The following is a 24,548-nucleotide window of genomic DNA, read 5'->3' as shown; positions in this document are numbered from 1 at the left end:
CTTTTACAGATGACACTAATGTCACATAAAGTGGAGATTTGGTGAATTGAATGTTGGCTGTGATGTTTTGCTTTGGAGAATGGAAAGAACCATTTGCACAGGATAGACTAAAACATTATTTTAAAGCATATTTGTGAGAAAAGCTAGATGGAAAATTTTAAATTAAGTAATATCTTGTATATACTCAAGTCCATCAAATAAAACTGAATTAATCCTAAAGAACTTTTAAAATTGCAGACATTCCACTGCCCTTCTCCCAAAAAGATGTCATTTCGAAAAATGGATCCTAGCTGTACAATAGGATTTTACTGTCGAAATGTTCAGGACTTCAAACGAGCTTCTGAAGAAATCACTAAGGTACTTTTATTTAAAATATTGTATGTGTAAATAACCTAATTTTTATTAGATATAGACTGTCAGAGGACAAAAATCTGTAAATTTTTTTTTGTAAAATTTCCCCTTGAATGTTAATAAGAATATTGTGAACCAGAAAATAAAACTATTTGCAGACTCCTAACCTTTGAGACTAATGCAACCAACTAGTGACCACTTGAAAGTATCAGTGGCTCCACTAGGTGGCACTGTTGAAATAAAAATCCCTTTGCAAACTAGCCATGTGTAAGCAATTAGGTTATATTTTATTTGAAGAGGATTTTAAAAGGGCAGTACCTTAGGGGGTAGAAAAAAATTAATGAAGTATTTGATCAAGCCAAATTGTGCATTATTTCATGTTAGTCCAAGTGCTTCCTTGATTTTTTTTTTAAAGAGAAATGGTATTTTTGGATTTCTCAGAACTGCTTTATAAAATGAGCTATGTTGTTACCTTCCAATAAGCTTGTCTAATCTGATCTATTCTACTTATAGGATCTTTGAAATAGGTTTATTTAACTCTCTCTCATTACCTTTAAACTTCTGCATTTTTTGGTCTTTGAGTACTGTTAAAACATTTATAGAACCTTAAGGTCTGTTTATATTTAGTACTTTAGAAAATAAAAAAGATTACTTATTTAGGAAGTAACCATAACTGGGTAGCTGTCTTTATTAGTATCAATAGTTAGGCTGTCGTTTTATGGTAAGTAAAACCAATACCATACTCATTTTTTGTAATTTTTAACTTGAGCTCAGGTATAATAGTACCTCATTATTGCTTTATTTATTTATTTATTTTAAAAATCATTTTATTTATTTATTCACGAGAGACACAGAGAGAGAGAGAGAGAGAGGTAGAGACACAGGCAGAGGGAGAAGCAGGCTCCATACAGGGAGCCTGACGCGGGACTCGATCCCAGGTCTCCAGGATCACACCCTGGGCTAAAGGCGGCACCAAACCGCTGAGCCACCAGGGCTGCCCTCATTATTGCTTTAACTTCCAGTTAGTTAGTTAGTTTTCTTTTGGAAAATGGACCCAGCAGGTTGAAATTTGATTTTTACAATGTAAAAATAGAATGAAAAAGTTAAATAAAAAAGTTTCATATAAGCTTAGTTTACTTGACCTGCCATATAAAAGAGGAAATGTAACAGGAGCATGACAGAAAAATGAATGAGGGGAGAAAATGAGATATGTGAGAACTTTTCCTTATTCTTCATTTCTCATAGTTGTCGTCTTTTTCATTCTTTTTAACTCAGAGGACCAAGTGAACGTAACAAAATATGTCTTCTCCATCCCCCCCCTTTTATTACTTGAAGTTAGTATAATTATTTGTATATTTTTAGTTTGACAATTCTGTCTTTATAAAGTATCATGTAAAATATGTGCTAAAATATACAAATCCAGATGATACTGTAATATAGATTGATGTTGATGAACATTTCCCATTTGAAGCCCTGTTTCTGCTTCCACTAGTTTATTTTCTCTCTAGGTGAAAATAAGTGTATTTAGAACAGTAGTGTAGGATCCCTGGGTGGCGCAGCGGTTTAGCGCCTGCCTTTGGCCCAGGGTGCGATCCTGGAGACCCGGGATCGAATCCCACATCGGGCTCCTGGTGCATGGAGCCTGCTTCTCCCTCTGCCTGTGTCTCTGCCTCTCTCTCTCTCTCTCTCTCTCTCTATCATAAATAAATAAATAAATAATTAAAAAAAAAAAAAAACAAAACAGTAGTGTAGTCTACTCCTAGAATAGAAACCAACCAGATTATTATTACCAAATTGAAAAAACAAGATAAACAAATGAGTTGCATGTTGATATTTTCTGATTAAAACTTACAGTTTTTATGGGTTTTATATATGTATATAATATATATTTTACATATATAAGTGTATGTATGTATATATGTTACGGGTTTTACATGGGAAAGATGCTTAGAAATTATTGCTCATGATGCACCAGAGTAAAATATGCAATATTAAAGCAAAGGGAAGCCATATTGAAATGTCATTTGGAAGTACTGAGAATTTTGCCAGTCAATTAACTTTGCTTTAATAATAGTGTTGTTCTTAAGTTAATAGCTTTTTGTAGCAGTTATCAAAAACTATCTTTTTTGATTAATAACTTGATCATTTACTTTTGCTTGGAAGATTGTAAGTTAAATAGTTCTCATTTTAAAAACTGAACTTGTCATTTTTGTTAAACTTATTTTTTTCTCTTAAAAAATTAAAACAGTTTAAATTATTTGTTTTAATGTAATTTGATACAATTTATATAATAGATATAATTTCAGTTGTCTCATTTTGAAAGAAAGCTAGGTAGCCTAGATTCTTATGTTTAATTTGTAATGCTGTATGAATGAATATTCTAATGCCTTATGCTACATGACTTTTAAAATGTTAATAAAAATTGTGAAATTAATTCAGTGTTTAGCAGAGCTCAGCCCAGCAAGTATCTGAGTAACGACCATGTTGAAAGCATAAAATGACTAAGCCATAACCCCTATTTTTGAACAGGTATAAGCCTTCTGCCCTCAAGCAGCATTTATAGTCTAGGAGAGGGAATAAGACAATACATACATTACATTGAAGATGATAAGCACCCATACAAAAAATAGAAATAAATTGATAGCAGAAGGTTGGATGTTGAAATGAGAGCAATGTCACATCCAGGTCAAAGTTCTTTATTGTGATGGTGGTATTTAATTTGGGCCCTAAAATGTAGGCTGAATTTTTACTGTCTTAAGAAGAGAGAAGGTTACTTCAAGCAGAGGAAGTAAGAGCAAAGGTATTGGAAAAGGAAAACATAGAGCTTGTCTAAAGAATGGCAAACAGTATTTGTTAGGTGCCAAGGGTACATGTACAATAGGATTTCTGTCTTCTGACTGCCTAAATTAGGATCCTATATGGATGGCTTGGGAGTTTTCAGTTCTTCTTTTTAATTTTTTAAAGATTTTATTTATTTATTCATGAGAGACACAGAGAGAGAGGGGCAGAGACATAGGCAGAGGGAGATGCAGGCTCCTTGTGGGAAGCCTGATGCAGAACTCCATCTCAGGACACTGGGATCACAACCTGAGCCAAAGGCAAATGCTCAACCACTGAGCCACCCAGGTGCCCTGGGAGTCTCCAGTTCTAACAAGCCTACCAAGTAGCCCTGTACACCAAATCTGAGAACTACTGGTGTGAGACTGTGCAACCCAAAGTATGATACTTGATGTTTTTAGGTGGCACCAAGACACATATTTTAATCCATATGTATTTATTTATATTCATATTAGAAAAACATAACTGGCATATTAAACATGTAATTTCCTGTTAATTAGTGATTTGTACAAGGCTATTTAAGTTAAAAACTATAAAAAGAAAAATAATCATTGATCATAACAGAGATGGCATACATAACAAAAATAATGAAGGAGGCATATATGTGTCCACGGCTTGGGAAATACTGCTGTAGGAAACATCAAAGGATGAGGCTAGAAAAGAAAGTTGGATAATATTGTGGAAAGTCTTGAATGCCAGGCTGAAGAGGTTTGTAATTTAGCAATATGTTGATTTTATTAGTTTTTAAATTTCAAGCATACAGAAATACAGAGAATAACATAATAAATACCCATGTGCTACCATTGAGCATAAATAATTGAAGCATGTTAACCTTCCCCAACCTTATTCTCTTCCTTCCTTCAGTAGTAACTATTATTATAACTTAGTATATAATACTCATTTTAATATATCCATAAACAACATATATTGCTTTGCATGTTACTAAATTTATCATAAATGATATGTTTATATGAAAAAATATATATCCTGCAATTTGCTTTTTCATTTAGTAGTGACTTAGGAATTAGATCTATACGTCTTGGTCTAGCTTATCATAACTGCTGAATAATAATACATTTTGCAATGTATTACTTCTTATTTAAATTTTTTTGATGGTCATCTAGCTTGTTTCACTTTTCAGTTACAAATAATGTTCTTAAGAATATTCTTGTTCATATTTCTTCATTCACTTGTACTAGTTTAACTGGGTTTATTACATTAGATGCCCTAGATATACTAGAGTGGAATTGCTGGGTTACAGGGTAGGCATATTTTTAGACTTGCTAGATACTGTCAAATATTCTCCAAAGTGATCATACCAAGCAGTATATGAAAATTTCCAATGATTCACATCCTTATTAACACTTCATATTGTAAGACGTAACCAATCTCATAAACTACAAAGTATCTCTTTGTATCAGATTTTGTATCAAAGGAATCTGTAATAACCAAATAAACAGATTTCCTACATTCTCCTGCATTTCTTCCAAAAGTTTTCACATTTAGAACTTGTATATGTGTTGATATGTATCTTTTTTTTGAACATGGATAACTGCTTGTTCTTTTTTTAAAATTTTATTTATTTATTTTTTTATTTATGATAGAGAGAGAGAGAGAGAGAGAGAGGCAGAGACACAGGCAGAGGGAGAAGCAGGCTCCATGCACCGGGAGCCGGATGTGGGATTCGATTCTGGGTCTCCAGGATCGCGCCCTGGGCCAAAGGCAGGCGCCAAACCGCTGCGCCACCCAGGGGTCCCCAGTTTTTCTTTCTCAATTCTCCGTTGTCTGCTCTTCTCCTGAGTCTCTTAATGTTGGAGTGCTCCACGCTTAGTCTTCAGTTCTCATGTCTTCTTTATCTTGGTGATCTCTAGTCCTGTAGCTTTATTTATTTATTTTTTTTAAACTTTTTTTTTTTAATTTTTTATTTATTTATGATAGTCACACAGAGAGAGAGAGAGAGAGGCAGAGACACAGGCAGAGGGAGAAGCAGGCTCCATGCACCGGGAGCCCGATGTGGGATTCGATCCCGGGTCTCCAGGATCGCGCCCTGGGCCAAAGGCAGGCGCCAAACCGCTGCGCCACCCAGGGATCCCCCGTCCTGTAGCTTTAAATACCAATTATAGCCAACCAAAACCAAGATCATATCTTTAGCTCAGACCTCTCCTTCCAATTATAGATTATAGATGTCCAAATGCCATTCAACATCCCTTGTATGTCTGATGTACATTTCCAAAATCAAATTCTGATCTTCCTTTTCAAGCCTGTCCTGCTCACAATTTTCCTCATCTCACCTAAGGGCAAATTTATCCTTTTATCTGCTAAGGCCAAAAGTTTGGAGTTATCCTTACCTCCTTTCTCTCTCTCATATCCTATAACCAATTATATGTTCAGTATATATCTAGAATCAGACCACTTTTCATACCTCTACTGATACTATAATGGTCTGCAATGGCCTAATTTGTTTCTAAGCCCCCTTCCCCGGAACCTGTTATTGATTCAGCAGCCTCACTGATCTTTTTAGAACCTAAGTCAAAGCATACCACTCCTTTCCTCAGAAACCTGCATTGACTTTCCAGTTCATTTATAATTTAAAAAGTTCTTACCATATCCTCCAAGGTCCCAGATGATCTGTCCCCATGCCCTTACCCCAGCCCCTTATCTCTTACTGTACCCTTTTTCACTCTGCTTTAGTCATGTTGGCCTCCTTGTAGATGTCTAACCTAATTGTAGTGGATTTCCTCAGATATCTGCTGGACTAAGTCCTTTGCTTCCTTTAAGTCTTGGCTCAGATGTCTCCTCAGTGAGGCCTAATCTGATCACCTTATTTAAAGGTACAGTGTCCCCTTCCATTCCCTCTTACCTTGTCATTTTTTTCTTAGCACTTATTACTTTCTAATACACTATATAATTTACTTATCTATTGTATTTGTTATTACCAGTCTTTCCTAGTGGAATATAAACTTCACAAGGGCAGGAATGTTTTGTCTATTCAGATCACTGATGTATCCCAGCACATCTAGAACACTGCCTGGCCCATAGTAAGTACTTACTATGTTTGTTGAATGACTGTCTGAAGCTGGGTATGCATTGGTGAATAAGAAAGTTATGACACCTAGCTTCATGACGTTATAGTCTAAGTGGACAAGATGAACATCAAATCTACAAATAAATTTTAAAATTCCATAAAAATACAGTGTTATGGACAAGAAATATAGGAAAGGGAGTACAAAAACATTTTATAAGATATATTCATTGCATTTTCTTTAAGGTCCAGATAAAAATCTTACCTGGTCCATGAAATCTGCCCTATTTAAACCTACCACATTAAAATTAGTAAAAATCAGCAAGAGAATAATCAGGGTCCTAATTACAATGAACTTGATTGATACACTTTCATGGCTTGCTTTAAGAATGCTTCAGAACCTTAAATTGGGAGCAGATAAGATGAGCAACAGAATCTGACATGATGAAGATAGCAGAATTTCAGGTAGAGTTACAAGTATCTTTTATTTCACTGAAATGGTCAATCATGGAATCTCTGTGGATAGGGAGGCAAATGGTCTGGGAGAACTGAAAGAGGTGAAAAATTTGGAAGTCAGGTGAATATGATGAAGTCAGGTTTATTGGGTGTGTATCTAAAACAATACATACCTCTTCCATCTTCTACTTCTTTAGACTTCAGCATCTCTATGGAATAGTTCTGTTTAATCCTGTCTCTGACCTATTAACAATCTCCTCCTTCCCTCCCTCCCTCTTGCCTCTAAGTTGTTGTGTTAAATTTTTTCATGTCCTTTTTGTTCCTGCATAGTATGTAAGATATGTGATAAAAGTTTCCAGTTGTAATTGTAGATTTGTTCATTTCTCCTTCAAATTCTCTTGCTTTCTGTTTTTTTTCTATATTTTGATCCTATGTTATTAGTTATATACAAATTTAGTATTGTTAGGTCTTCCTATTTATTTTATAATCATCTGACTTTATCTCTAGTAATTTTTTTCCTTAAAATCTATTTTTGTACTTTATCTCTAGTAATTTTTTTCCTTAAAGTCTATTTTTGTACTTTGTTGTCATATATCTTAATCCTACATCTGTTTTAAATTCTACAAAGCATTTTGTTTTAAATAGTCAATATTACCCTTTTTGATGCCCTTTATTCTTTCCTGTATTATTATTTTCTCTTGGGATCATTTTGCTTCCTTCTAAAGAACTTCCTTTATGGTTTCTTTTAGTTCTGTTTGGTGATAAATTCTCTGGTTTTGTTTGACTGCAACTTTGTCTTCATTTAAAAACTGAAATAATTTCAACCTTACAGAAAAGTTGTAAATATAGTACAGATAAGTTTTTTCCTGAGCCATTTGAGAATAAGTGGCCAACATGATGCCCCATAATTGAAAAGTTGAATGTGCAATTCCTAAAGACATTCTCTTACCTAAGCACAATACAACTATCAAAATCAGGAAAGTAGCATTGTATATTATTACCATGTATCCTCAGAAACTATTTGTTTTGCTAATTGGCCCAGTATTGCTCTGTATAGCAAAAGGCTCCAGTTCAGAATATTGTGTTGTATTTATATACACTGAATCTCTTTCATTCTAGAATAGTTCCTCATCTTATCTCGACTTTTCACATGGCCTTGATATTTTCAAAGATTATGGGACATTTTTATTTTTTATTTATTTATTTTACAAGATACTTTTGATACTTTTATAGATTATCCCCTCATCTTGGGTTTCCCTGATGTTTCTTCATAATCTTTCAGGTTATGCATCTTTGTCAGGTATATCATGGAAGTGGTTCTGTATGTTCTTACTGCATCCTAATGGTTGGTACATGTTTTCAATTTGTGCCTTTACTGGTGATGTTAACTTTGATCAGTTGATTAAAGTGATATCTTCCAGGTTCCAATCTGGCTTCCACACAGTCAGTAGACCAGAGGGCCTGCCTTGATCCTGGCATGGATGCCTGTTTTGCCTAGCCTCATCTAGTGGCTGTATTAATGAACTGTTTGGGAGGGGAGGGGAAGATGAAGAGCTTGCCTTTATTATTGGAAGGATATCTTTGCTGCATAGAATTCCATTTTAGTAGTTTTTTGTTCGTATCTTAACGATACATATTCCATTGTCCTGTCATTTCCTGATGTCCCCTCTCTAAGATTTTCATTTCTCAAGACATACTTTTCTTGGCTGCTCCCTAACAGTTGCTTTATCTGTTTTTTCCATTTCTTAATGATTGTTCTTGTTGGCAGGGTTAATCTCATCAGGGTCCTCTAAATAATTACATTTCTAAAATACTTGTTTTAATTCTTTAAGTTGTAAGATATAACTGTAGATTTAAAAACCAATTTAAAAACTCCTAACATAAAATTAGTTTTATTTCATTGGACTTTTACCACATGAGTACTCTGTTTAGAAAGGAACATGGCATTACAGTTTTGTCTTAAATCCATCCAAAAAAATATTACTTAGGTAAATTATAAAAATAAAGTAAAATAAACCAAATGAAAAGAATTTGGTTACTCTATAAATGGCAATTGTATTATTCTGATTGCTTAGTCTAAAAACTTTGAATCAGGAATCCCTGGGTGGTGCAGCGGTTTAGCGCCTGCCTTTGGCCCAGGGCGCTATCCTGGAAACCCGGGATCGAATCCCATGTCGGGCTAGGAGCCTGCTTCTCCCTCTGCCTATGTCTCTGCCTCTCTCTCTCTCTCTCTCTCTCTCTGTGTGACTATCATGAATAAATAAATAAAATCTTTAAAAAAAATAAAAATAAAAACTTTGAATCATCCTGGATCCCTTACTCTCACACCCCATGCCCAACTTTATCAGCAAGTTCTATCATCTCTCCTTTAGAATATATTTAGAATTTGGTGAACTCTCACCATTACCATTATTATCCTGGTATACCATCATAGATAGCTTCCTTGGGATTATTACAGTAGCTTCTTAACTGATCTCCCTTGCTGTATCTATACATATCTTCTCAGTATAGCAGCCTGAGTGATTTTGTTAAAATGTAACTAATATCATGTTACTTTTTTAATTCAAAACCCTTCAGGAGCTTTGTAAGTCAAAATAGAAGTAGTGGCCTACAAGGCCTTCTAAAAGTGGAATCTCCCTCTATCCTCCATTCCCTCTCTGACCTTATCCCCTTACTCTCTCAAGTCCAGCCACACTTAGCCTCCTTGAAAATGCTAGGTGTCCTTCTCTTTCAAGGATTCTGTTTGTTTTCCTGTGCCTACAAGTCTTTTCCTGCAGATATTCTCATGCTTCCCTCCTTCACTTTTTTCAGGTCTTTACTCACCTGTCACCTTCTTCGTCCTTTCTTTGCCACCCTTTGTGCATTTGTTAGTATTTCCTTCTTTCCTTGTTTTATTTTTCTCCTTAGCACTTAAGTACACACACATTCTGCCATATAAACACATTACGCATAATATTTATTTACCACCTTTCTACTCTACGGGAATGTAATTTTAGTAAGGAGTATTTGTTGGTTTTGTATATTATTGTTTCCCCAGTGCCCAGAACTGCCGTCACATGGGAGGAATCCATAAATATTTGTTGAATGAAGGAATGAATTAAAGATATTTTGTTATAAATTTGTCTTATAAATTAGCAAGGAGCTCAGTAATTGAATTTTTTTCAGTAATTGAATTATAGCAAATCTAATACATTTTCACCTATTTCTTCTGTTGTATTGTCTTCTTTTTTAATGGGTGTATTATTTCTTATTTCCTCCAAGGAAATTAATTATAGTAATTTTGAAATTTTCTTCTGCTTCTTTTGCTGTTTCTGTTTTCCTTCTGGATCCTTTTTTGTTTTTGCTTTAATCTTCCAGTTCTCCATTGGATGCTTTTCCTCAAATAACTGGTGACCTTCTGTGTCTGTTTATACTTAAGAGTGAGGCACCAAAGAGGTGAGTAGCAGTTCTGTGTGTTTGAGCATGGCTTTTTAGCTGGCGATTTTACATACTAGGGTGATGAGGTGATGAGTTTGCCTAAGTGGTAATCTTTTCTCTAGAGTTGTATCACTTTTTTCGGAGAGGAGTTCTGCTATCTTCCTGTGGAATGTGTTGCTTGCTGGTGCTCTGGACCAACAAGTGAAGGATACTGGGGACCTTACAGCTTAATATTTTAGAGTCTCACCTAATACTTTAGCTTTTGTAGTCATCACTGTGCCTGGTGTACCAAAGGCCGTATCTTTATTCAGTTTTTCCAAAGGACAAATTTTTATTTTTCTGTGTGTTGGATGGCTAATGTGGAACAAAGAAGGGTATTGGTTTTTGAGGAGGGACCGGGGAATTGAGTCTGTATATAGGCTTTCAGTGAGTTTTCCTGTTTTCAGTTTTGTGTCTCACCTCTGTTTTTGTGGTTTTATGTATTCTTCCTCTCCAAGTTGTGTAGGTGAATGTGCTCACTTTTCCTAAGTATCCTACCAACACATCTCTTTCCCAAGCTCTGAACTTAGACTATATCTCCTCTGCTCTGCTGTCTTGTAAAAGGCCTGATGTAGATTTTCATTTTATCTCACATCCCATATTCTTCCTCTTTTTACTGTTCTCAGCTTAAAGATAATTTAAAAATAAAATAATCTTATTTATTTAAAAAAAGACTTTATTTACTTATTTCAGATAGAGAGTGAGAGAGAGGAGGGGAGGGGCAGAGGGAGAAGCAGACAGAAGATGTGGGGCTTCATTCCAGGACCCTGGGATCTGACCTGAGCTAAAGACAGACACTCGACTGACTGAGCCACCAGGCACCCCAAGTAAAATACTATTTATTTATTTATTTATTTATTTATTTATTTATTTATTTAATTTATTTTTTAATAGATATTTATTTATTTATTCATGAGAGACACACACAGAGAGAGAGGCAGAGACATAGGCAGAGAGAGAAGCAGGCTCCATGCAGGGAGCCCAATGCGGCACTTGATCCTGGAACTCCAGGATCCTGGAGTGTGTCTCTCATGAGACAGCCAGAGATCCAGGCCCTGAGCCACCCAGGCATCCCTAAAATACTCTTTTTAAATGATAAACTTACTACCTAATAGTACTGATACTTGAGAACAAAAATCGCAAATAAAAATGTATTAGGAAATTGATTATGGAATGGGTGTCCACACAGGAAAAAATATTTACAAGTAGCCAGTTGTCCTCTAGCTATAGAACAAAATTTATATTATAGCCATTGAATCCTAGATATCTAAGAGATCTTAGAGGTTATTTAATCCAAAGCTCACATTTATAGAGTCCTTACCATATGTTTGATACTGTGCTATGTGCTTGATATACATTATCTCATTTAATCTACACAAACTTTCTGACGTAGGTACTGTTATCCTTTTATACAATTGAGGAACCTACTTACAAAGGTTCAGTAACCTTCAAGGTCACAACTAATAAATGGTAGTGCTGAAATTCAAACCTCAGACGGACAGTTCAACTTTGAGAATATGTGCTCATATACACGATTTTTTATAGTCTTCAATTTATACATCAATCCACATGGTCTAGACAGTTGACTGACTATTCTTCATTTCAGCTAATGGTGAGCCAATTATTTTCCTTGGAAGTCTTTTCAATTTTTGGACAGATCTTTATTGTTAAAAAAGCACTTCTTATATTGAGTTGGAATCATTCTCTATGTAACTTTTACTCCTTCATCTCAGAAAGCAAGAGAATAAGTTGTCTTTGTTTTCTAGAACAAACATACCCATTTTCTTCAATGGTACACAATTTCTCATACCCATTACTATTTTGGTAAATGTCTTTCTGTAAACAACTTAGTGTGTCAGGTTTATTTTTTAATTTTTATTTATTATTATTATTTTTAAAAGATTTTTATTCATGAGAGACACACAGAGAGAGGCAGAGACATAGGCAGAGGGAGAAGCAGGCTTTCCTGCAAGGAGCCTGATGCAGGACTTGATCCTGGGATCCTAGGATCACAACCCGAGCTGAAGGCAGATGCTCAACCACTGAGCTACCCAGGCGCCCCATGTGTCAGGTTTATGTTCATGATTATATTTCTCCTTCCTCCTAGTTCTGTATTCTCCAAGTGAAATCTGAGGGATATTTTTCTTTCATAGGTCTTTTTTACTTCTAGGATTTAATGATTAGAACTCTGATTTCTTTCTTTTTTTAAAAAAATATTTTATTTATTTATTCATGAGAGACACAGAGAGAGGCAGAGACACAGGCAGAGAGAGAAGCAGGCTCCATGCAGGAAGCCTGATGTGGAACTCAATCCTGGGTCTCCAGAATCATGGCCTGGGCAAGGCAGGCGCCAAACCACTGAGCCACCCAGGTGTCCCCTCTGATTTCTTTTAAAATCTTTAGGGCTAATTGTTAGTTGGGAAGACATGAAATGGATATTAAAGATAAATGACTGTAAAAATATATTTAGTAAATGCCAGAAAACTAATAGTGTAATAATAATGGCAGGAATAATAGCCAAAATATATTAGATTATCATATTAGGCCAGGTAATCTTTTGAGTATTTTACATACATTAACTGATTTAATCCTCACAACAACTTTGTGACATAGATTCTATCAATACTGACATTTTATAGCTGAACGAAAATGAGATAGTTTAGTTAAGTAACTTGCTCAGGGTCATATAGTTTGTACGTATTAGCCAGGTTTTGAGCAGAGACTAATTAGTGTTCCATAGTCCATATCTGTAATCATTGTGCTACACTAGACAAATCTGCAGGACTTTGGAGAAAAGAATAATCACTTCAGCATGAGGTAATTGTCAGTGAACTTGGGCTTTAGCTTTGGGGAGTGATTGAGTTTGTATGATCAGAAAGGAAGTATGAAGGGCAGTTAGAAGACAGGAACATCATGAGCAGAAACATTACAGTAGAATATTATGGAGTGTTTATGGTAGAATGTCATGAGTTTGATTGTTTAATGTGGCTAACATGGGCCTGGGTGATCTGGCTCTTATATACCAATCATTCTTCCTCTTTTCCTCTACCCTTGAGCCACACAAGCCTTCTTTTTGTTCTTTGAACATGCTAAGTGTACTGGCCTCCTAGGCCTTCCTGCTAGCTGGTTTTCCTAGCTGGAGTGCTCTTTCCTTAGAATTCTAATGTGTGATTACTTATCATCATTTGGGTCTCAACTTGGCCTTTTCTGACCATACAACCTACAGAAGCCTTCCTATCCTTTCTTATCACATTGCCCTGTTTTATTTTTATCAGGGTTCTCCTCTCTGAATGGTGTGCAAGTACCATTAGTTACCTGTTCAATATCCACCTCTTTTTTTTTTTTTTTTTTTTGCTAAGAGAATCCTGCTTTTATTTGGGGTAACAGTGTGCCCAAATATTCACTTTTCTTGGTTTCCCTTGTATTTAAGCACAGTTTGGCCAGTAAAATATAACTGGATATGTACTGAAAGTATCTGGGAAAAATTTTGCTCTTCTGATAAAATGGGTAGATTTAGATGTGGTTCTGTCACTCCCCTTGTATCTACCTGCCCCCCCCGCCCTGAATGTGAACTCAATACCTGGGGGTGTCAGCAGTATTTTGTGATCACAAGGGAAAGGCCAAGAGAATTGTAGGAACTACTTGACATCAAGGAACCAAAGCTAGCAATGTCAGACTTTTTGTTGTGATAAAGCCATTGTTGTATTTTATTTTATTTTACTTTTTGTCAGTTGGCAACAAAAACCATTACTAATTAATAAAGATGATGTTACTAATGATAGAAGCCTAGCGAAGTCTAGAAGGGAGCTCATTTTGGGAGGCAGAAATGATCATGAATTTGAGTTGATATCGCAGCATGCCTCCATTACTGTAGGAGGCAGTATAATATAGTAGTTGTAACATACCAGGCTGCTTAAGTTTAAATCCTGGCTCTGTGAGACACTAGCTATGTGAACTTGTACAAGTCACCTAACCACTCAGTATTTTTTAGTTCCCTCAAATGTAAAATATGGATAATACGGATAATAACATTTCTCTAGCAGAGAAATGGTTGAAACTGAGCATAGATAATATTTTTAAGAGATACTATAGAATATATAAAGATAAAGGATCAGTAATTAATATCTGCATTTTGGGATGTAGGAATAAGTCGAGTCAATGGAGGAGATTTTATTTATTTATTCATGAGAGACACAGAGAGAGGCAGAGACGTAGGCAGAGGAAGAAGCAGGCTCCCTCCAGGGAGCCCAGTGTGGGACTCGATCCCAGGACCTGGAATCACCACCTGAGCCAAAGGCAGATGCTCAACCACTGAGCCACGCAGGCGCCCCTGACTTTAGAACTTAACCACTACATAAAATGTAGCTCCACTGTGAATATAGGTCTAGACTGCTCTGTACTGGGTATAATTGTACATGTGTGGTAGCAGAGGCTAGAGGTAAACGTTTGGCCTGGGGAGAAGAGGTCATCTCCTGGTTCTTTTTTTTTTTTTTTAAATTAATTTCTTTATTCATGAAAGACACAGAGAGAGAGAGAGGCAGAGACACAGGCAGAGGGAGAAGCAGGCTCCATGCAGGGAGCCCGATGCGGGACTCGATCCCGGTCTCCAGGATCATGCTCTGGGCTGAAGGCAGCACTAAACCCCTGAGCCACCCGGGATGCCCTCATCTCCTGGTTCTATTTCTGTTCTCCCTACACCTACTAGCATTATGAAGAAATTGCTTAACTTCTGTCCTCCAGCTTTTTCCTTTGTAGATTTTGAAACCCATCAATGTAGCACATAGGAAAAATGTAATAAATATTATTTGACCTCTTGAAAAGTGATCTGCCTTTTAGATAATAAAGGCACTTCAGTCTTTGACTATGTTATTAAAATAGAACAGAGGACTTGCCTATTTTAAAATTATTGTTGAGCAAATCACTGAATCCCCTTTTGAAAAGCAACTATGAGATAGTTACTGAGTTTACTCAGTTATCTTAAATTTAAAAAAAAAAATTGTTTTCTCCTAACTATCCAAGAAATATATGTTAGAAAGTTTGGAAATTAGAAATATAAAAAAAATACCACTAAGTCTTTCATTCACAGATAACTTAATATTTTGTTGTATATCCTTCTAATCTTTTGAAAATATGTATTTAAAATGATTTTATCCTGAGATTAAGTTTTACATGTGGCTTTATATCGTTTTTTCTTTTAACATTATATAATAAATATTTTCCCAAGTTTACCTCTGAAACTAATAATACATTATGTTAATTAATTAAAATTAAATTAACATTTAAAAAAAAAATTAAAAATATCTCCACAACAAAAAAAGAAAAATATTTCTCAAAGTTATTAACTTTTGTTATCTTTTGTGTAGTATATCAATTGATAATAGCCTATGTAATATAGGTAACCTAGTTTAGAATTTTTTTTTCATGTAGATTTTATGTTATCCATCATGGAGGGACTTTAAGCTTAGTTTTGACTTCTAATATGAGAAAAAAAAAAAACTAAAGTTTTCACTTTTTTTTAAATTAATTTTTATTTATTTATGATAGTCACACAGAGAGAGAGAGAGAGAGGCAGAGACACAGGCAGAGGGAGAAGCAGGCTCCATGCACCGGGAGCCCGACGTGGGAATTGATCCTGGGTCTCCTGGATTAGGCCCTGGGCCAAAGGCAGGCGCCAAACTGCTGCGCCACCCAGGGATCCCTAAAGTTTTCACTTTTGATAGAAGTTTTTAGAATCAGATTTTCAAAGCAATGGTTATTCTTTTTAAAAAGAAAACAAGTCTGAAAAAATATTCTTAATAGGGTGCTTAGGAGCTAGGAAAAGTGTTTAAAAGCATGTTGCAAGTGACACCCTAATATTCCAATAATTCCTTATTTATCTCTTTTTATTGTTGCTGCTGTTGCTGTTAAATCATCTTGGGAAAGTAATTTAAGTCCTTTGAGGCTCAATTTTCCCATTTATAAAATGAGAGTAAGCTAAATAATTTCTAAAATTTCCTTTGGCATTCCATATTTATATGTCCTAAAATTATTTCTTCCCTGCCATATCATGTTTAGGTACTGATAGGTTATCATTTACCTTACTGCTGAACTCACTTGTCCTTTAATATACATTTTAAAAATAGGCTTTATTTTTTTAGAGCAGTTTTAGTTTCATAGCAAAATTGAGGGAAAAATACAGAAAGTTTCTATATACTCCCTTCCCCCATCAACATCTCCCACTAGACATATATTCTTTTTTTTTTTAGACATAATTCTAATTGATGAACCTACATTGGACACATCATTATTATCATTCAAAGTCTATAGTCTACATTAGGGTTCACTCTTGACATTATATACTCTCTGGGTTTGGAAAGATGTATAATGATGTGTAGCTATCATTATTGTATCATACAGAATAGTTTTCCTGCCTTAAAAATTATTTGTACTCCACCTGCTTATCTCTCCCTTTCTATTAATCTCTGGCAACCACTAGTCTCTTACTACCTCCATCATTTTGCCTTTTCCAGAACATCATATTGTTGGACTCTTACAGCAATATGTAATATGTAAGATTGTCTTCTTTCATTTAGTGATATGCTCTTAAGGTTCCTCCATGTTTTTTATGGCTTAATAGCTCATTTCTTATTAGTGCTGAGTAATATTCCATTGTCTGGATGTACCACAATTTATCCATTCAGCTACTAAAGGACATCTTTGTTACTTCCAATTTTTGGCAATTGTGAATAAAGCTGCTATAAATATCCATGTGCAAGTTTTTGTGTGGACATAACTTTCGATTTGAGTAAACCTTTAATATGTTTTTTCATTGATAATCTTTAAGAATATTTTAAGTAAATCACAAAAAATTAGAAAAACCATAATTCTCAAAGCCTAAATCAATAAATATGCATAAGGGGGCCTTACACTACAAGTCCATATGGAAAAAGTAGGTATATTTTATAATTAAAGGATAGAGGACCCCTTTCTGACATTTTGCCCTGGGTGAGATTTGAATCTTAGTTGCTGAGCCACTAATAAACCTAAATGACTTCTTTATTGATCTTGAAAGAAAAGATGAAGAGATGATAATATTAGCTTTGTTGTGCTGACTTGAAAATGATACAATGCCCATTAGATAATGGACTTTTACAAGTGACATTAAATGATATAAAATGACAACAATTTTGGACTGTATTCCAGCCATTGGCTGGAGATGAAAGAGGCCTGATCACATGCCAGCTTCCTCTGTCTTATTTTTATTTTCTGCACTTTTTCTTCTTTCTTCCTTTTTAAAAAATAGAATGTAAATAAAATAAATTTGACCAATATATACTTTAGGAGAGCCATATGAAATTATAGGTACGATTTTCATTATATCTAGTTTTTCTAAGTACTTAATTGGTTTTACATGGTTCATTCCCATTCAATTAAAAAATGTATTTCATGTTAACTGTCTCATGGAAATATTTTAACATTGTATCTGTATGCTAGAGCTACCTTTTTATTTTAGCCATGTTTCAAGAGAATCTATAAATGCAATATATAAGAATTTGATGATCCTTCAGTTGAATATTGACATTTGGGAGAATTTAGTTTTTACCCCTGAAATTATCCTTTAGAAACAAGTTATAATTAATTGATCATGATTAATGATGTGTAAATGCTGTTGATATTTTTCAGCATTCTCCGTAATTCACATTAACTTTTCAGAATCCTTATAGGTCCTGGTTATCTATAGGAAACTTTGTTTCTATCAAAATGTCATTCAAAAAATTTTTATTCATTTTTAATGAAAATTGTTTTAATTTTTAAATAGAATTTGTTTAACAGAAAGATTTAAAGTGGTTTAGAATGGGTTGTTGGATTGTTAATGAATCCCAAATTGACAGAGGTTATAAAGGTGGTTGGTCTACCCACAAAATTCCAGGTATTTTTTTTTTTACTTCTGAATTATGTGGCTTTAGGAGGTAATACATAAGGTGTGGATTATTACTATGCATAAGAATACTATTTTTCATGTTTACCAAATTATTGCAGAAATATTTTTTCAAATATGTGACTCTGAAAAGACTAAACAATTTTTAAAATAACTTTTTATATTGCTTTTGGTCAGTTTAACAATTATGAGGTAAGTTGCCCCATTTTGTAAAGGGCAGTCAGGTAATTTTGTCCAAGGTTTCATCAAGGTAAGTTGTAGAATTGAGATTAGAATGGATCTTCTGACTTAGTTTAATGATTTTTCTACTGTGTAATGGTACTAGTCTTTCACAATATTTTCCTATAGTCAGTGATACCATTTTGTTTTATTGTCTATTACTACCAAAAGAAGATAACTCTTGATTCTTCAGTAAACCTTTAAATTGGAAGGTGATTAGAAGACTTACTTTGAGAGGAGTAGGGTGGGAATGAATGTGCTTAATTTTTGATGGTCTGCTCTTAATGGAGCAGCAGATATTTAGCTATAAGTAAACTCTATAATGCTAATGAACTTTTTGTCTTTTAGCCAGAACAGTGAAACAGTGGTATGAATAATTATAAATGAGAAAAACTAACAAGAGAGATTCAGGATTAAAACATTAGATTTCCTCATGTGGTCCTACTAATGCACTCTTGCATCCAATAAGGGATTTTTCTGTACTTTTTGTTACAGATGCTGAAAATTTCTTCTAAGGAGAAATATCCCTTGTTTACTTTTGTAAATGGTCATTCCAGAGACTATGATTTTACATCTACTACAACCAATGAAGAAGACCTTTTCTCAGAGGATGAAAAGAAAAGATTAAAAAGATTTAGCACAGAAGAATTTGTCTTGCTCTAAAGATTAGCGTATTTGTGCTTGTTGAGAAGAATTCCTCTGAAGGGGGAACAATGAAAAGAAAAAAGTTTACTTGAAACTGGCTTATTTTCACACATATCTTAATTTTATATGTTCTTTTAAAAAAAAGAACATTTGGAGATACACAAGTTTTAAAGCTATTTTTCTGAAAGAGATTTAATGAATCTTTATTTCTAATATCAAGTGATTCTGGCTGCATTTCTATTTCCCAAAGATCTGCTAACAATAACTCTAACTTAATTGTAAGCCTTCCAGTTTTCAAATTCTTCCACCTGAGGCCACTAGTCTCTTGATGATTTTGTGATATAGGCCCCAAAATTGGGATCACCAAATAGGTTCAAAAGCTTCTATTTATACTAACAACCAGAAGACCAGAGAATGAATTTTTCAGTGCTGCAGAGCCTCCTGATATTAATCCAACCAAAGGATACTTATGGATGTATCTTGATATACTAAATAGCAATTGTTAGATGTGATATGCATATAATTATATATGTAGAATTGTGAGTTAATGTAATACTTAGCAATATGATTTTATAATGGCTCCTCATTTTGCTTCCTATCAAGCCTTCCCTGAGGAGTGAATATAAAGTATTGGTTTTCCCCAGAAATTTAAAGGTTATGTTATTAATAATAACTTCCAATCAAATCAGATAAAGGCAATTTTAAGATAGGAATAGTATTTGTTTCCTATCTCAAGAAATGGATTTTTATGGGAATTCTGCTTATTAAGGAGCTTTTAAATCTAAAGATAAGTACTAAGAAAGATAACGATAGATGTCCTCTATGTGATTTTTGCTATTTGTATGAATCAAAGTAGTGGTGTTTAGAAGCTGAGACTATCTATAAGGTAAATCTACCTTAAGTGTATTATGTGTTACTGAAAGGCAAATTTGTGATATAGAAATATGAGTTATTATTCAGCCAGGATTATGTACTTTAATAAAGATGTGAGAACATAAAATATCTTTGTTTTGGTTTTAATAGGAGTATTTTAATCTTTAATTTGAAAAAAATCATTGTCTCATATGAAGTATATTTATTTATAATGAAGTCAAGTAATATTGTTTCTCTGTAAGCAAAATATTAACTTATTTTATGGAGCTTTCATGTTTCAGTGTGGAAAGGTGACTTACAAAGACATAAAATTGTGTATCATTTAAAGTCATTGATCTCTTCATTAGAAAGCCTATTTATTCAGGTTTAGAGTTGCATGCAAAACTAAAACAGAGAGGGCAGATTGCTTTAGTATGCCTGATGAGAAAAATCAGGTTTGGCATTTCTATGAGGACAGTTTATTGAATTGATATAAATGGCCTGAAATCTAAAATTTTCCTTTACTCCAGATAAAATCTGGACAAATTAAGTCCAGTACTAATTTTCCTAGAATGTCAAAGCAGTACAATAAAATAAGAAGCCAGTAGTATGCCTGATTTTATGTACTGCAGTTGTCTTGTCTAAATTATTGCAGTTTGTTCTTTATATACACCTGCAGTATTCACAGGATTTTACAACAAACACATCAAATGAGAGTACCTAAACCTTCAAATGAATCAGAACTGATTGTAAGTATTCTCTTACAAGACCTATATAAAAGTTTAGACTTATACTATTGCATTCTGTTATTTTCTCAGCATATTCAGGGATCATTTAAGTGGTTAATATTAGATGTGGCCAAAGTTGAGAGGAGGCAGAAACTTCCTTTACATTGAATTATACTGAAAATACTCAGAATGCTGTGCAGACAAAACAAACCAATCTTACAATACAGTCTTCCCTATGACTGAGAGTAAATGTGTACAAAATGATCAGCAATAGTATGCACATAAAAGTACTTAATACTGTGTATAGGGGATCCCTGGGTGGCTTGGCGGTTTAGCGCCTGCCTTCGGCCCAGGGCGTGATCCTGGAGTTCCAGGATCGAGTCCCACACCAGGCCCCTGCATGGAGCCTGCTTCTCCCTCTGCCTGTGTCTCTGCCTCTCTCTCTCACTCTGTCTCTCATGAATAAAAAAAATAAATAAATAATAATAATCTTAAAAAAAACTGTGTATAAATGAATGCATGGATTCATGAAAATTGAGATAGGCTGATTGATTTATCTTGCTTGTTAATGCAACTTCAGCTGAGAAACAGCCAAAAGTTGTGCTAATGTTTTATTGAAAATGTAGCAATAGAACCACATCATTAGATTTAGAATAGAGGTACCGTATATTCTGGTTTCAAACTTTGTTTTGAACACAGATTTCATTTCAAGTTCTAACAGCCAGAAAACTTGGTCAGTAAAGCTTATGGATGATCTCTTTCAGGTTGGAATAAAGGAAAGTAAAAAAAAAAAAAAAAAAAAAAAAAAGATACTAAGATGGGTATTCTGTTAGAATTATTATAGGAGGACCTTGCATTTGGACATCAATATTAAGATACTAGCTTTACCATTAACATTTCAGAAATGAATTTTTAAAATTCTTAATGTGACTTTTTGATGGTGAAGGTTTCTTTTCTCTCTTCCTCATAAGATTTGACACTTTGAATCCCCTTTTATCAATGTATTAACCACCAGCAGGCAATGTTGAGAGTCATTTGCTGAATGAGTGAATGAAGAGATCCTTTACAGTACAAGAATATCCAAAAGGATTTCCCCAAGGTATCCATTTTTCTGTTTTTATATTAAACTAACCCCATTAAATCTGTAGTAGTGAGAAGACAACTTTATAGAATTAAAAATTTAGGTCACTTTTGTGTTGTTAACCTTAGCATCATCCAAGGGCAAGCATATCTAAAAGTATATATGTTAATTCCATCTTGTTTCTAGAAGAATTAAATAAAACAGCAAAAATGACTTACTTGTATAATATATTGAGTGTTAGGTCAGAAATCTTAAATTTTTTAGAGATCTCTAGTTACTTTCTATCATTGCACGTGGAAAGCACTGTATTTCTGGTCAAATCCTACTAATCTAGTTCCCTTCCTCCCCCTTTTCTCTAATTATTTTGGAACTAGGAAAGTTTTATTTTCATGCTTTATCACAGGTCACCTTCAATAGCTTGCATTGTATACCTAAGTCTTTTAGACTATACATTCATATATAACCAAAAAAGCATACTCTAAGAATTTTCCAGGAACAGGAAACAAGAGGAAGAACAGATAATGAGAAAACACTTTGAAAATATTAAATAGCTATATGAATTTCCATTGAAATAGACACAGGGAAGAAACTAGAATTTTTTGTAAAAATAGAAGCAAGATATTCAGAATATATTGATAGAGGCAATTTCTTGAAAAGATTAAGGGATTGGCTATTTTCTATAAAAGAGTAAATTTCTTTCAAAAAAATTTTAGGAGAATAAATACTATGTATTATTTGTTATAGCCTCAATACCGCCAATCACCACAATTTAGTAGTAGTATATTCAGTTGAGCATTTAGACCAAATATCTTGAGATACTAAATAAGAAAGGTGAAACGTCAGACCAGAAAAAAATGGAAACATCTCATCCTATTCTAAAATATAATTTTTATATCATTTTATAGTTTGTATCTTAAAACTCAGTTTAGAAATCTTAAGCATTTTTGTGTGGTTTTCATGGTTATATAAAGACTTTCTCCTTGCCTATAAACTTTGAAAAATATTATATTTAGAGTCAGTATTGCAGACACATTTTTGAATTAGCATTTTCTTCTCTTTCTTTTTTATAGTCCTCCTCAGCATTATTGGTGGCAAGCAATGGCCCAAAACATTCACAACTACAGTTATAAAATTTCACTTATTCTCTCACAATAAGAAAAATATATTAAAAGTGGAGAATATGGGGATCCCTGGGTGGCTCAGCAGTTTAGCGCCTGCCTTCAGCCCAGGGTGTGATCCTGGAGTCCTAGGATCGAGTCCCACATCAGGCTTCCTGCATGGAGCCTACTTCTCCCTCTGCCTGTGTCTCTGCCTCTCTCTCTCTCTCTCTCTCTCTCTCTCTGGGTCTCTCATGAATAAATAAGTAAAATCTTTAAAACAAAAGTGGAGAATACATGTATGTTATTAGGTAGGAAGATTACTGTACTACTCTGTAACCAGTTCCTCCAGAAATTAGAAACTCAATCTTCATATATATATATATATATATATATATATATATATATATATATAGTTGACATACAATATTATTTAGTTTCAGGGGCAAAACATAATGATTCAACATTTATATATTATGAAATAATCATTATGATAAAAATGTAGTTACCATCTACCATCATACAAAGTTAGTATAATATTGTTGACTATATGCCGTATGTTCTATACATTCCTGTGACTTGTTTTATAACTGGAATTTGTACCTCTTAATGCTCTTCACTTATTTTGCCACTTGCCCCTAACCCCTTTGCTCCAGCAACCACCTGTTTGTTTTCTGTATTTGTGAATATGTTTGTTTTGTTCATTTATTTTGTTTTTTAGATTCTACATCTAAGTGAAATCATGTGTTGTTCTCTGATATATATGCACACATATATATCACATTTTTATCCATTCATCTATTGATGGACACTTCCATATTTGGCTATTGTAAATAATGCTGTAGTGAACACAGGGGTGCATATAGCTTTTTTGGATTGGTGTTTTTGTTTTCTTTGGATAAATATCCAGGAGTGGAATTGCTAAGCTATATGATATTTCTATTTTTAATTTTTTGAGGAATTTCTATAGGGGCTGCACCAATGTATATTATGGGAAGGTTCCCTTTTCTCCATGTCTTCTCCAATGGTTGTTATTTTTTATATTTTTGATATTAGTCATTCTGACAGGTATGAGGTGATAATCTCATTGTGTCTTTTATTTGCATTACCCTGATAATTAACGATGTTGAGCACCTTTTCATATGCCTGTTGGCTACCTAGATGTCTTGGAAAAATGTTTATTCAGGTCCCTTGCCCACTTTTTAACTGGATTGTTTGTAGTTTTGGTGTTGAGTATATATATTGTGGATATTAACCCCTTATCAAGATATATTACTTGCAAATATTTTCTTCTATTCAGTAGGTTCCCTATTTGTTTTGTTGATAGTTTCCCTTCACTGTGCAAAAGCGTTTTAATTTGATGTAGTCCTGATTATTTATTTTTGCATTTGTTCTTGTTGCGTGATGATGAGACAAAGCCTTTTTTTTTTTTTTTTTTTTTGCTAAGACCAATGACCAAGATTTACTGCCTATGTTTTCTTTTAGGAGTTTATGACTTTAGTTCTTACATTTAGGTCTTTAATCCATTTTCAGTTTATTTTTGTATATAAGAAACTGGTCCAGTTTCATTCTTTTGCATGTAGCTATTCAGTTTTTCCAGCACCATTTATTGAAGAGACTGTCTTTTCCCCATTGTATGTTCTTGCCTTGATCATAGATTAATTGGCCATATAAGTGTGGATTTATTTCTGGACTCTCTATTCTGTTCCATTGTTCTGGGTTTCTGGTTTTGTTCCAGTACCATATATAGTTTTGATTACCACAGCTTTGTAGTATAGTTTGAAACCTCAGAGTATGATACTTCCTACTTTGTTTTTTCTTGATTGCTTTGGCTATTGGGGGTAGGTGCTTGGGCTATTGGGGCTGTGGTTTCATATAGATTTTA

General features: G+C 34.1%; 1 protein-coding gene across 9 annotated transcripts in view; it reads left to right on the top strand.

Moving 5' to 3' along the window:
• The window catches only part of ATG4C (autophagy related 4C cysteine peptidase), a 160,454-nt gene extending 140,547 nt beyond the window's left edge, over positions 1–19,907 (top strand). For 6 of the 9 annotated variants that reach the window (XM_035717108.2, XM_025427901.3, XM_049109540.1 and 3 more), the window contains 2 exons: positions 238–357; positions 18,756–19,907. In XM_035717108.2, coding sequence (XP_035573001.1) covers positions 238–357; positions 18,756–18,923 — 288 coding nt within the window. In that variant the 3' untranslated portion in view covers positions 18,924–19,907. Of the gene's footprint in view, positions 1–9; positions 218–237; positions 358–10,024; positions 10,103–18,755 lie in introns of those variants that run through there. The other 3 variants (XM_049109542.1, XM_049109541.1, XM_049109543.1) reach the window with 3 other exon arrangements.
• Positions 19,908–24,548: the final 4,641 nt, after the last annotated feature.

The sequence above is a fragment of the Canis lupus genome, chromosome 5, assembly GCF_003254725.2.
Source record: "Canis lupus dingo isolate Sandy chromosome 5, ASM325472v2, whole genome shotgun sequence".
NCBI classification, from domain to species: Eukaryota; Metazoa; Chordata; class Mammalia; order Carnivora; family Canidae; genus Canis; species Canis lupus.
Note: the sequence above shows the minus strand (reverse complement) of the source record. Positions and strands in the feature narration are given on the sequence as shown.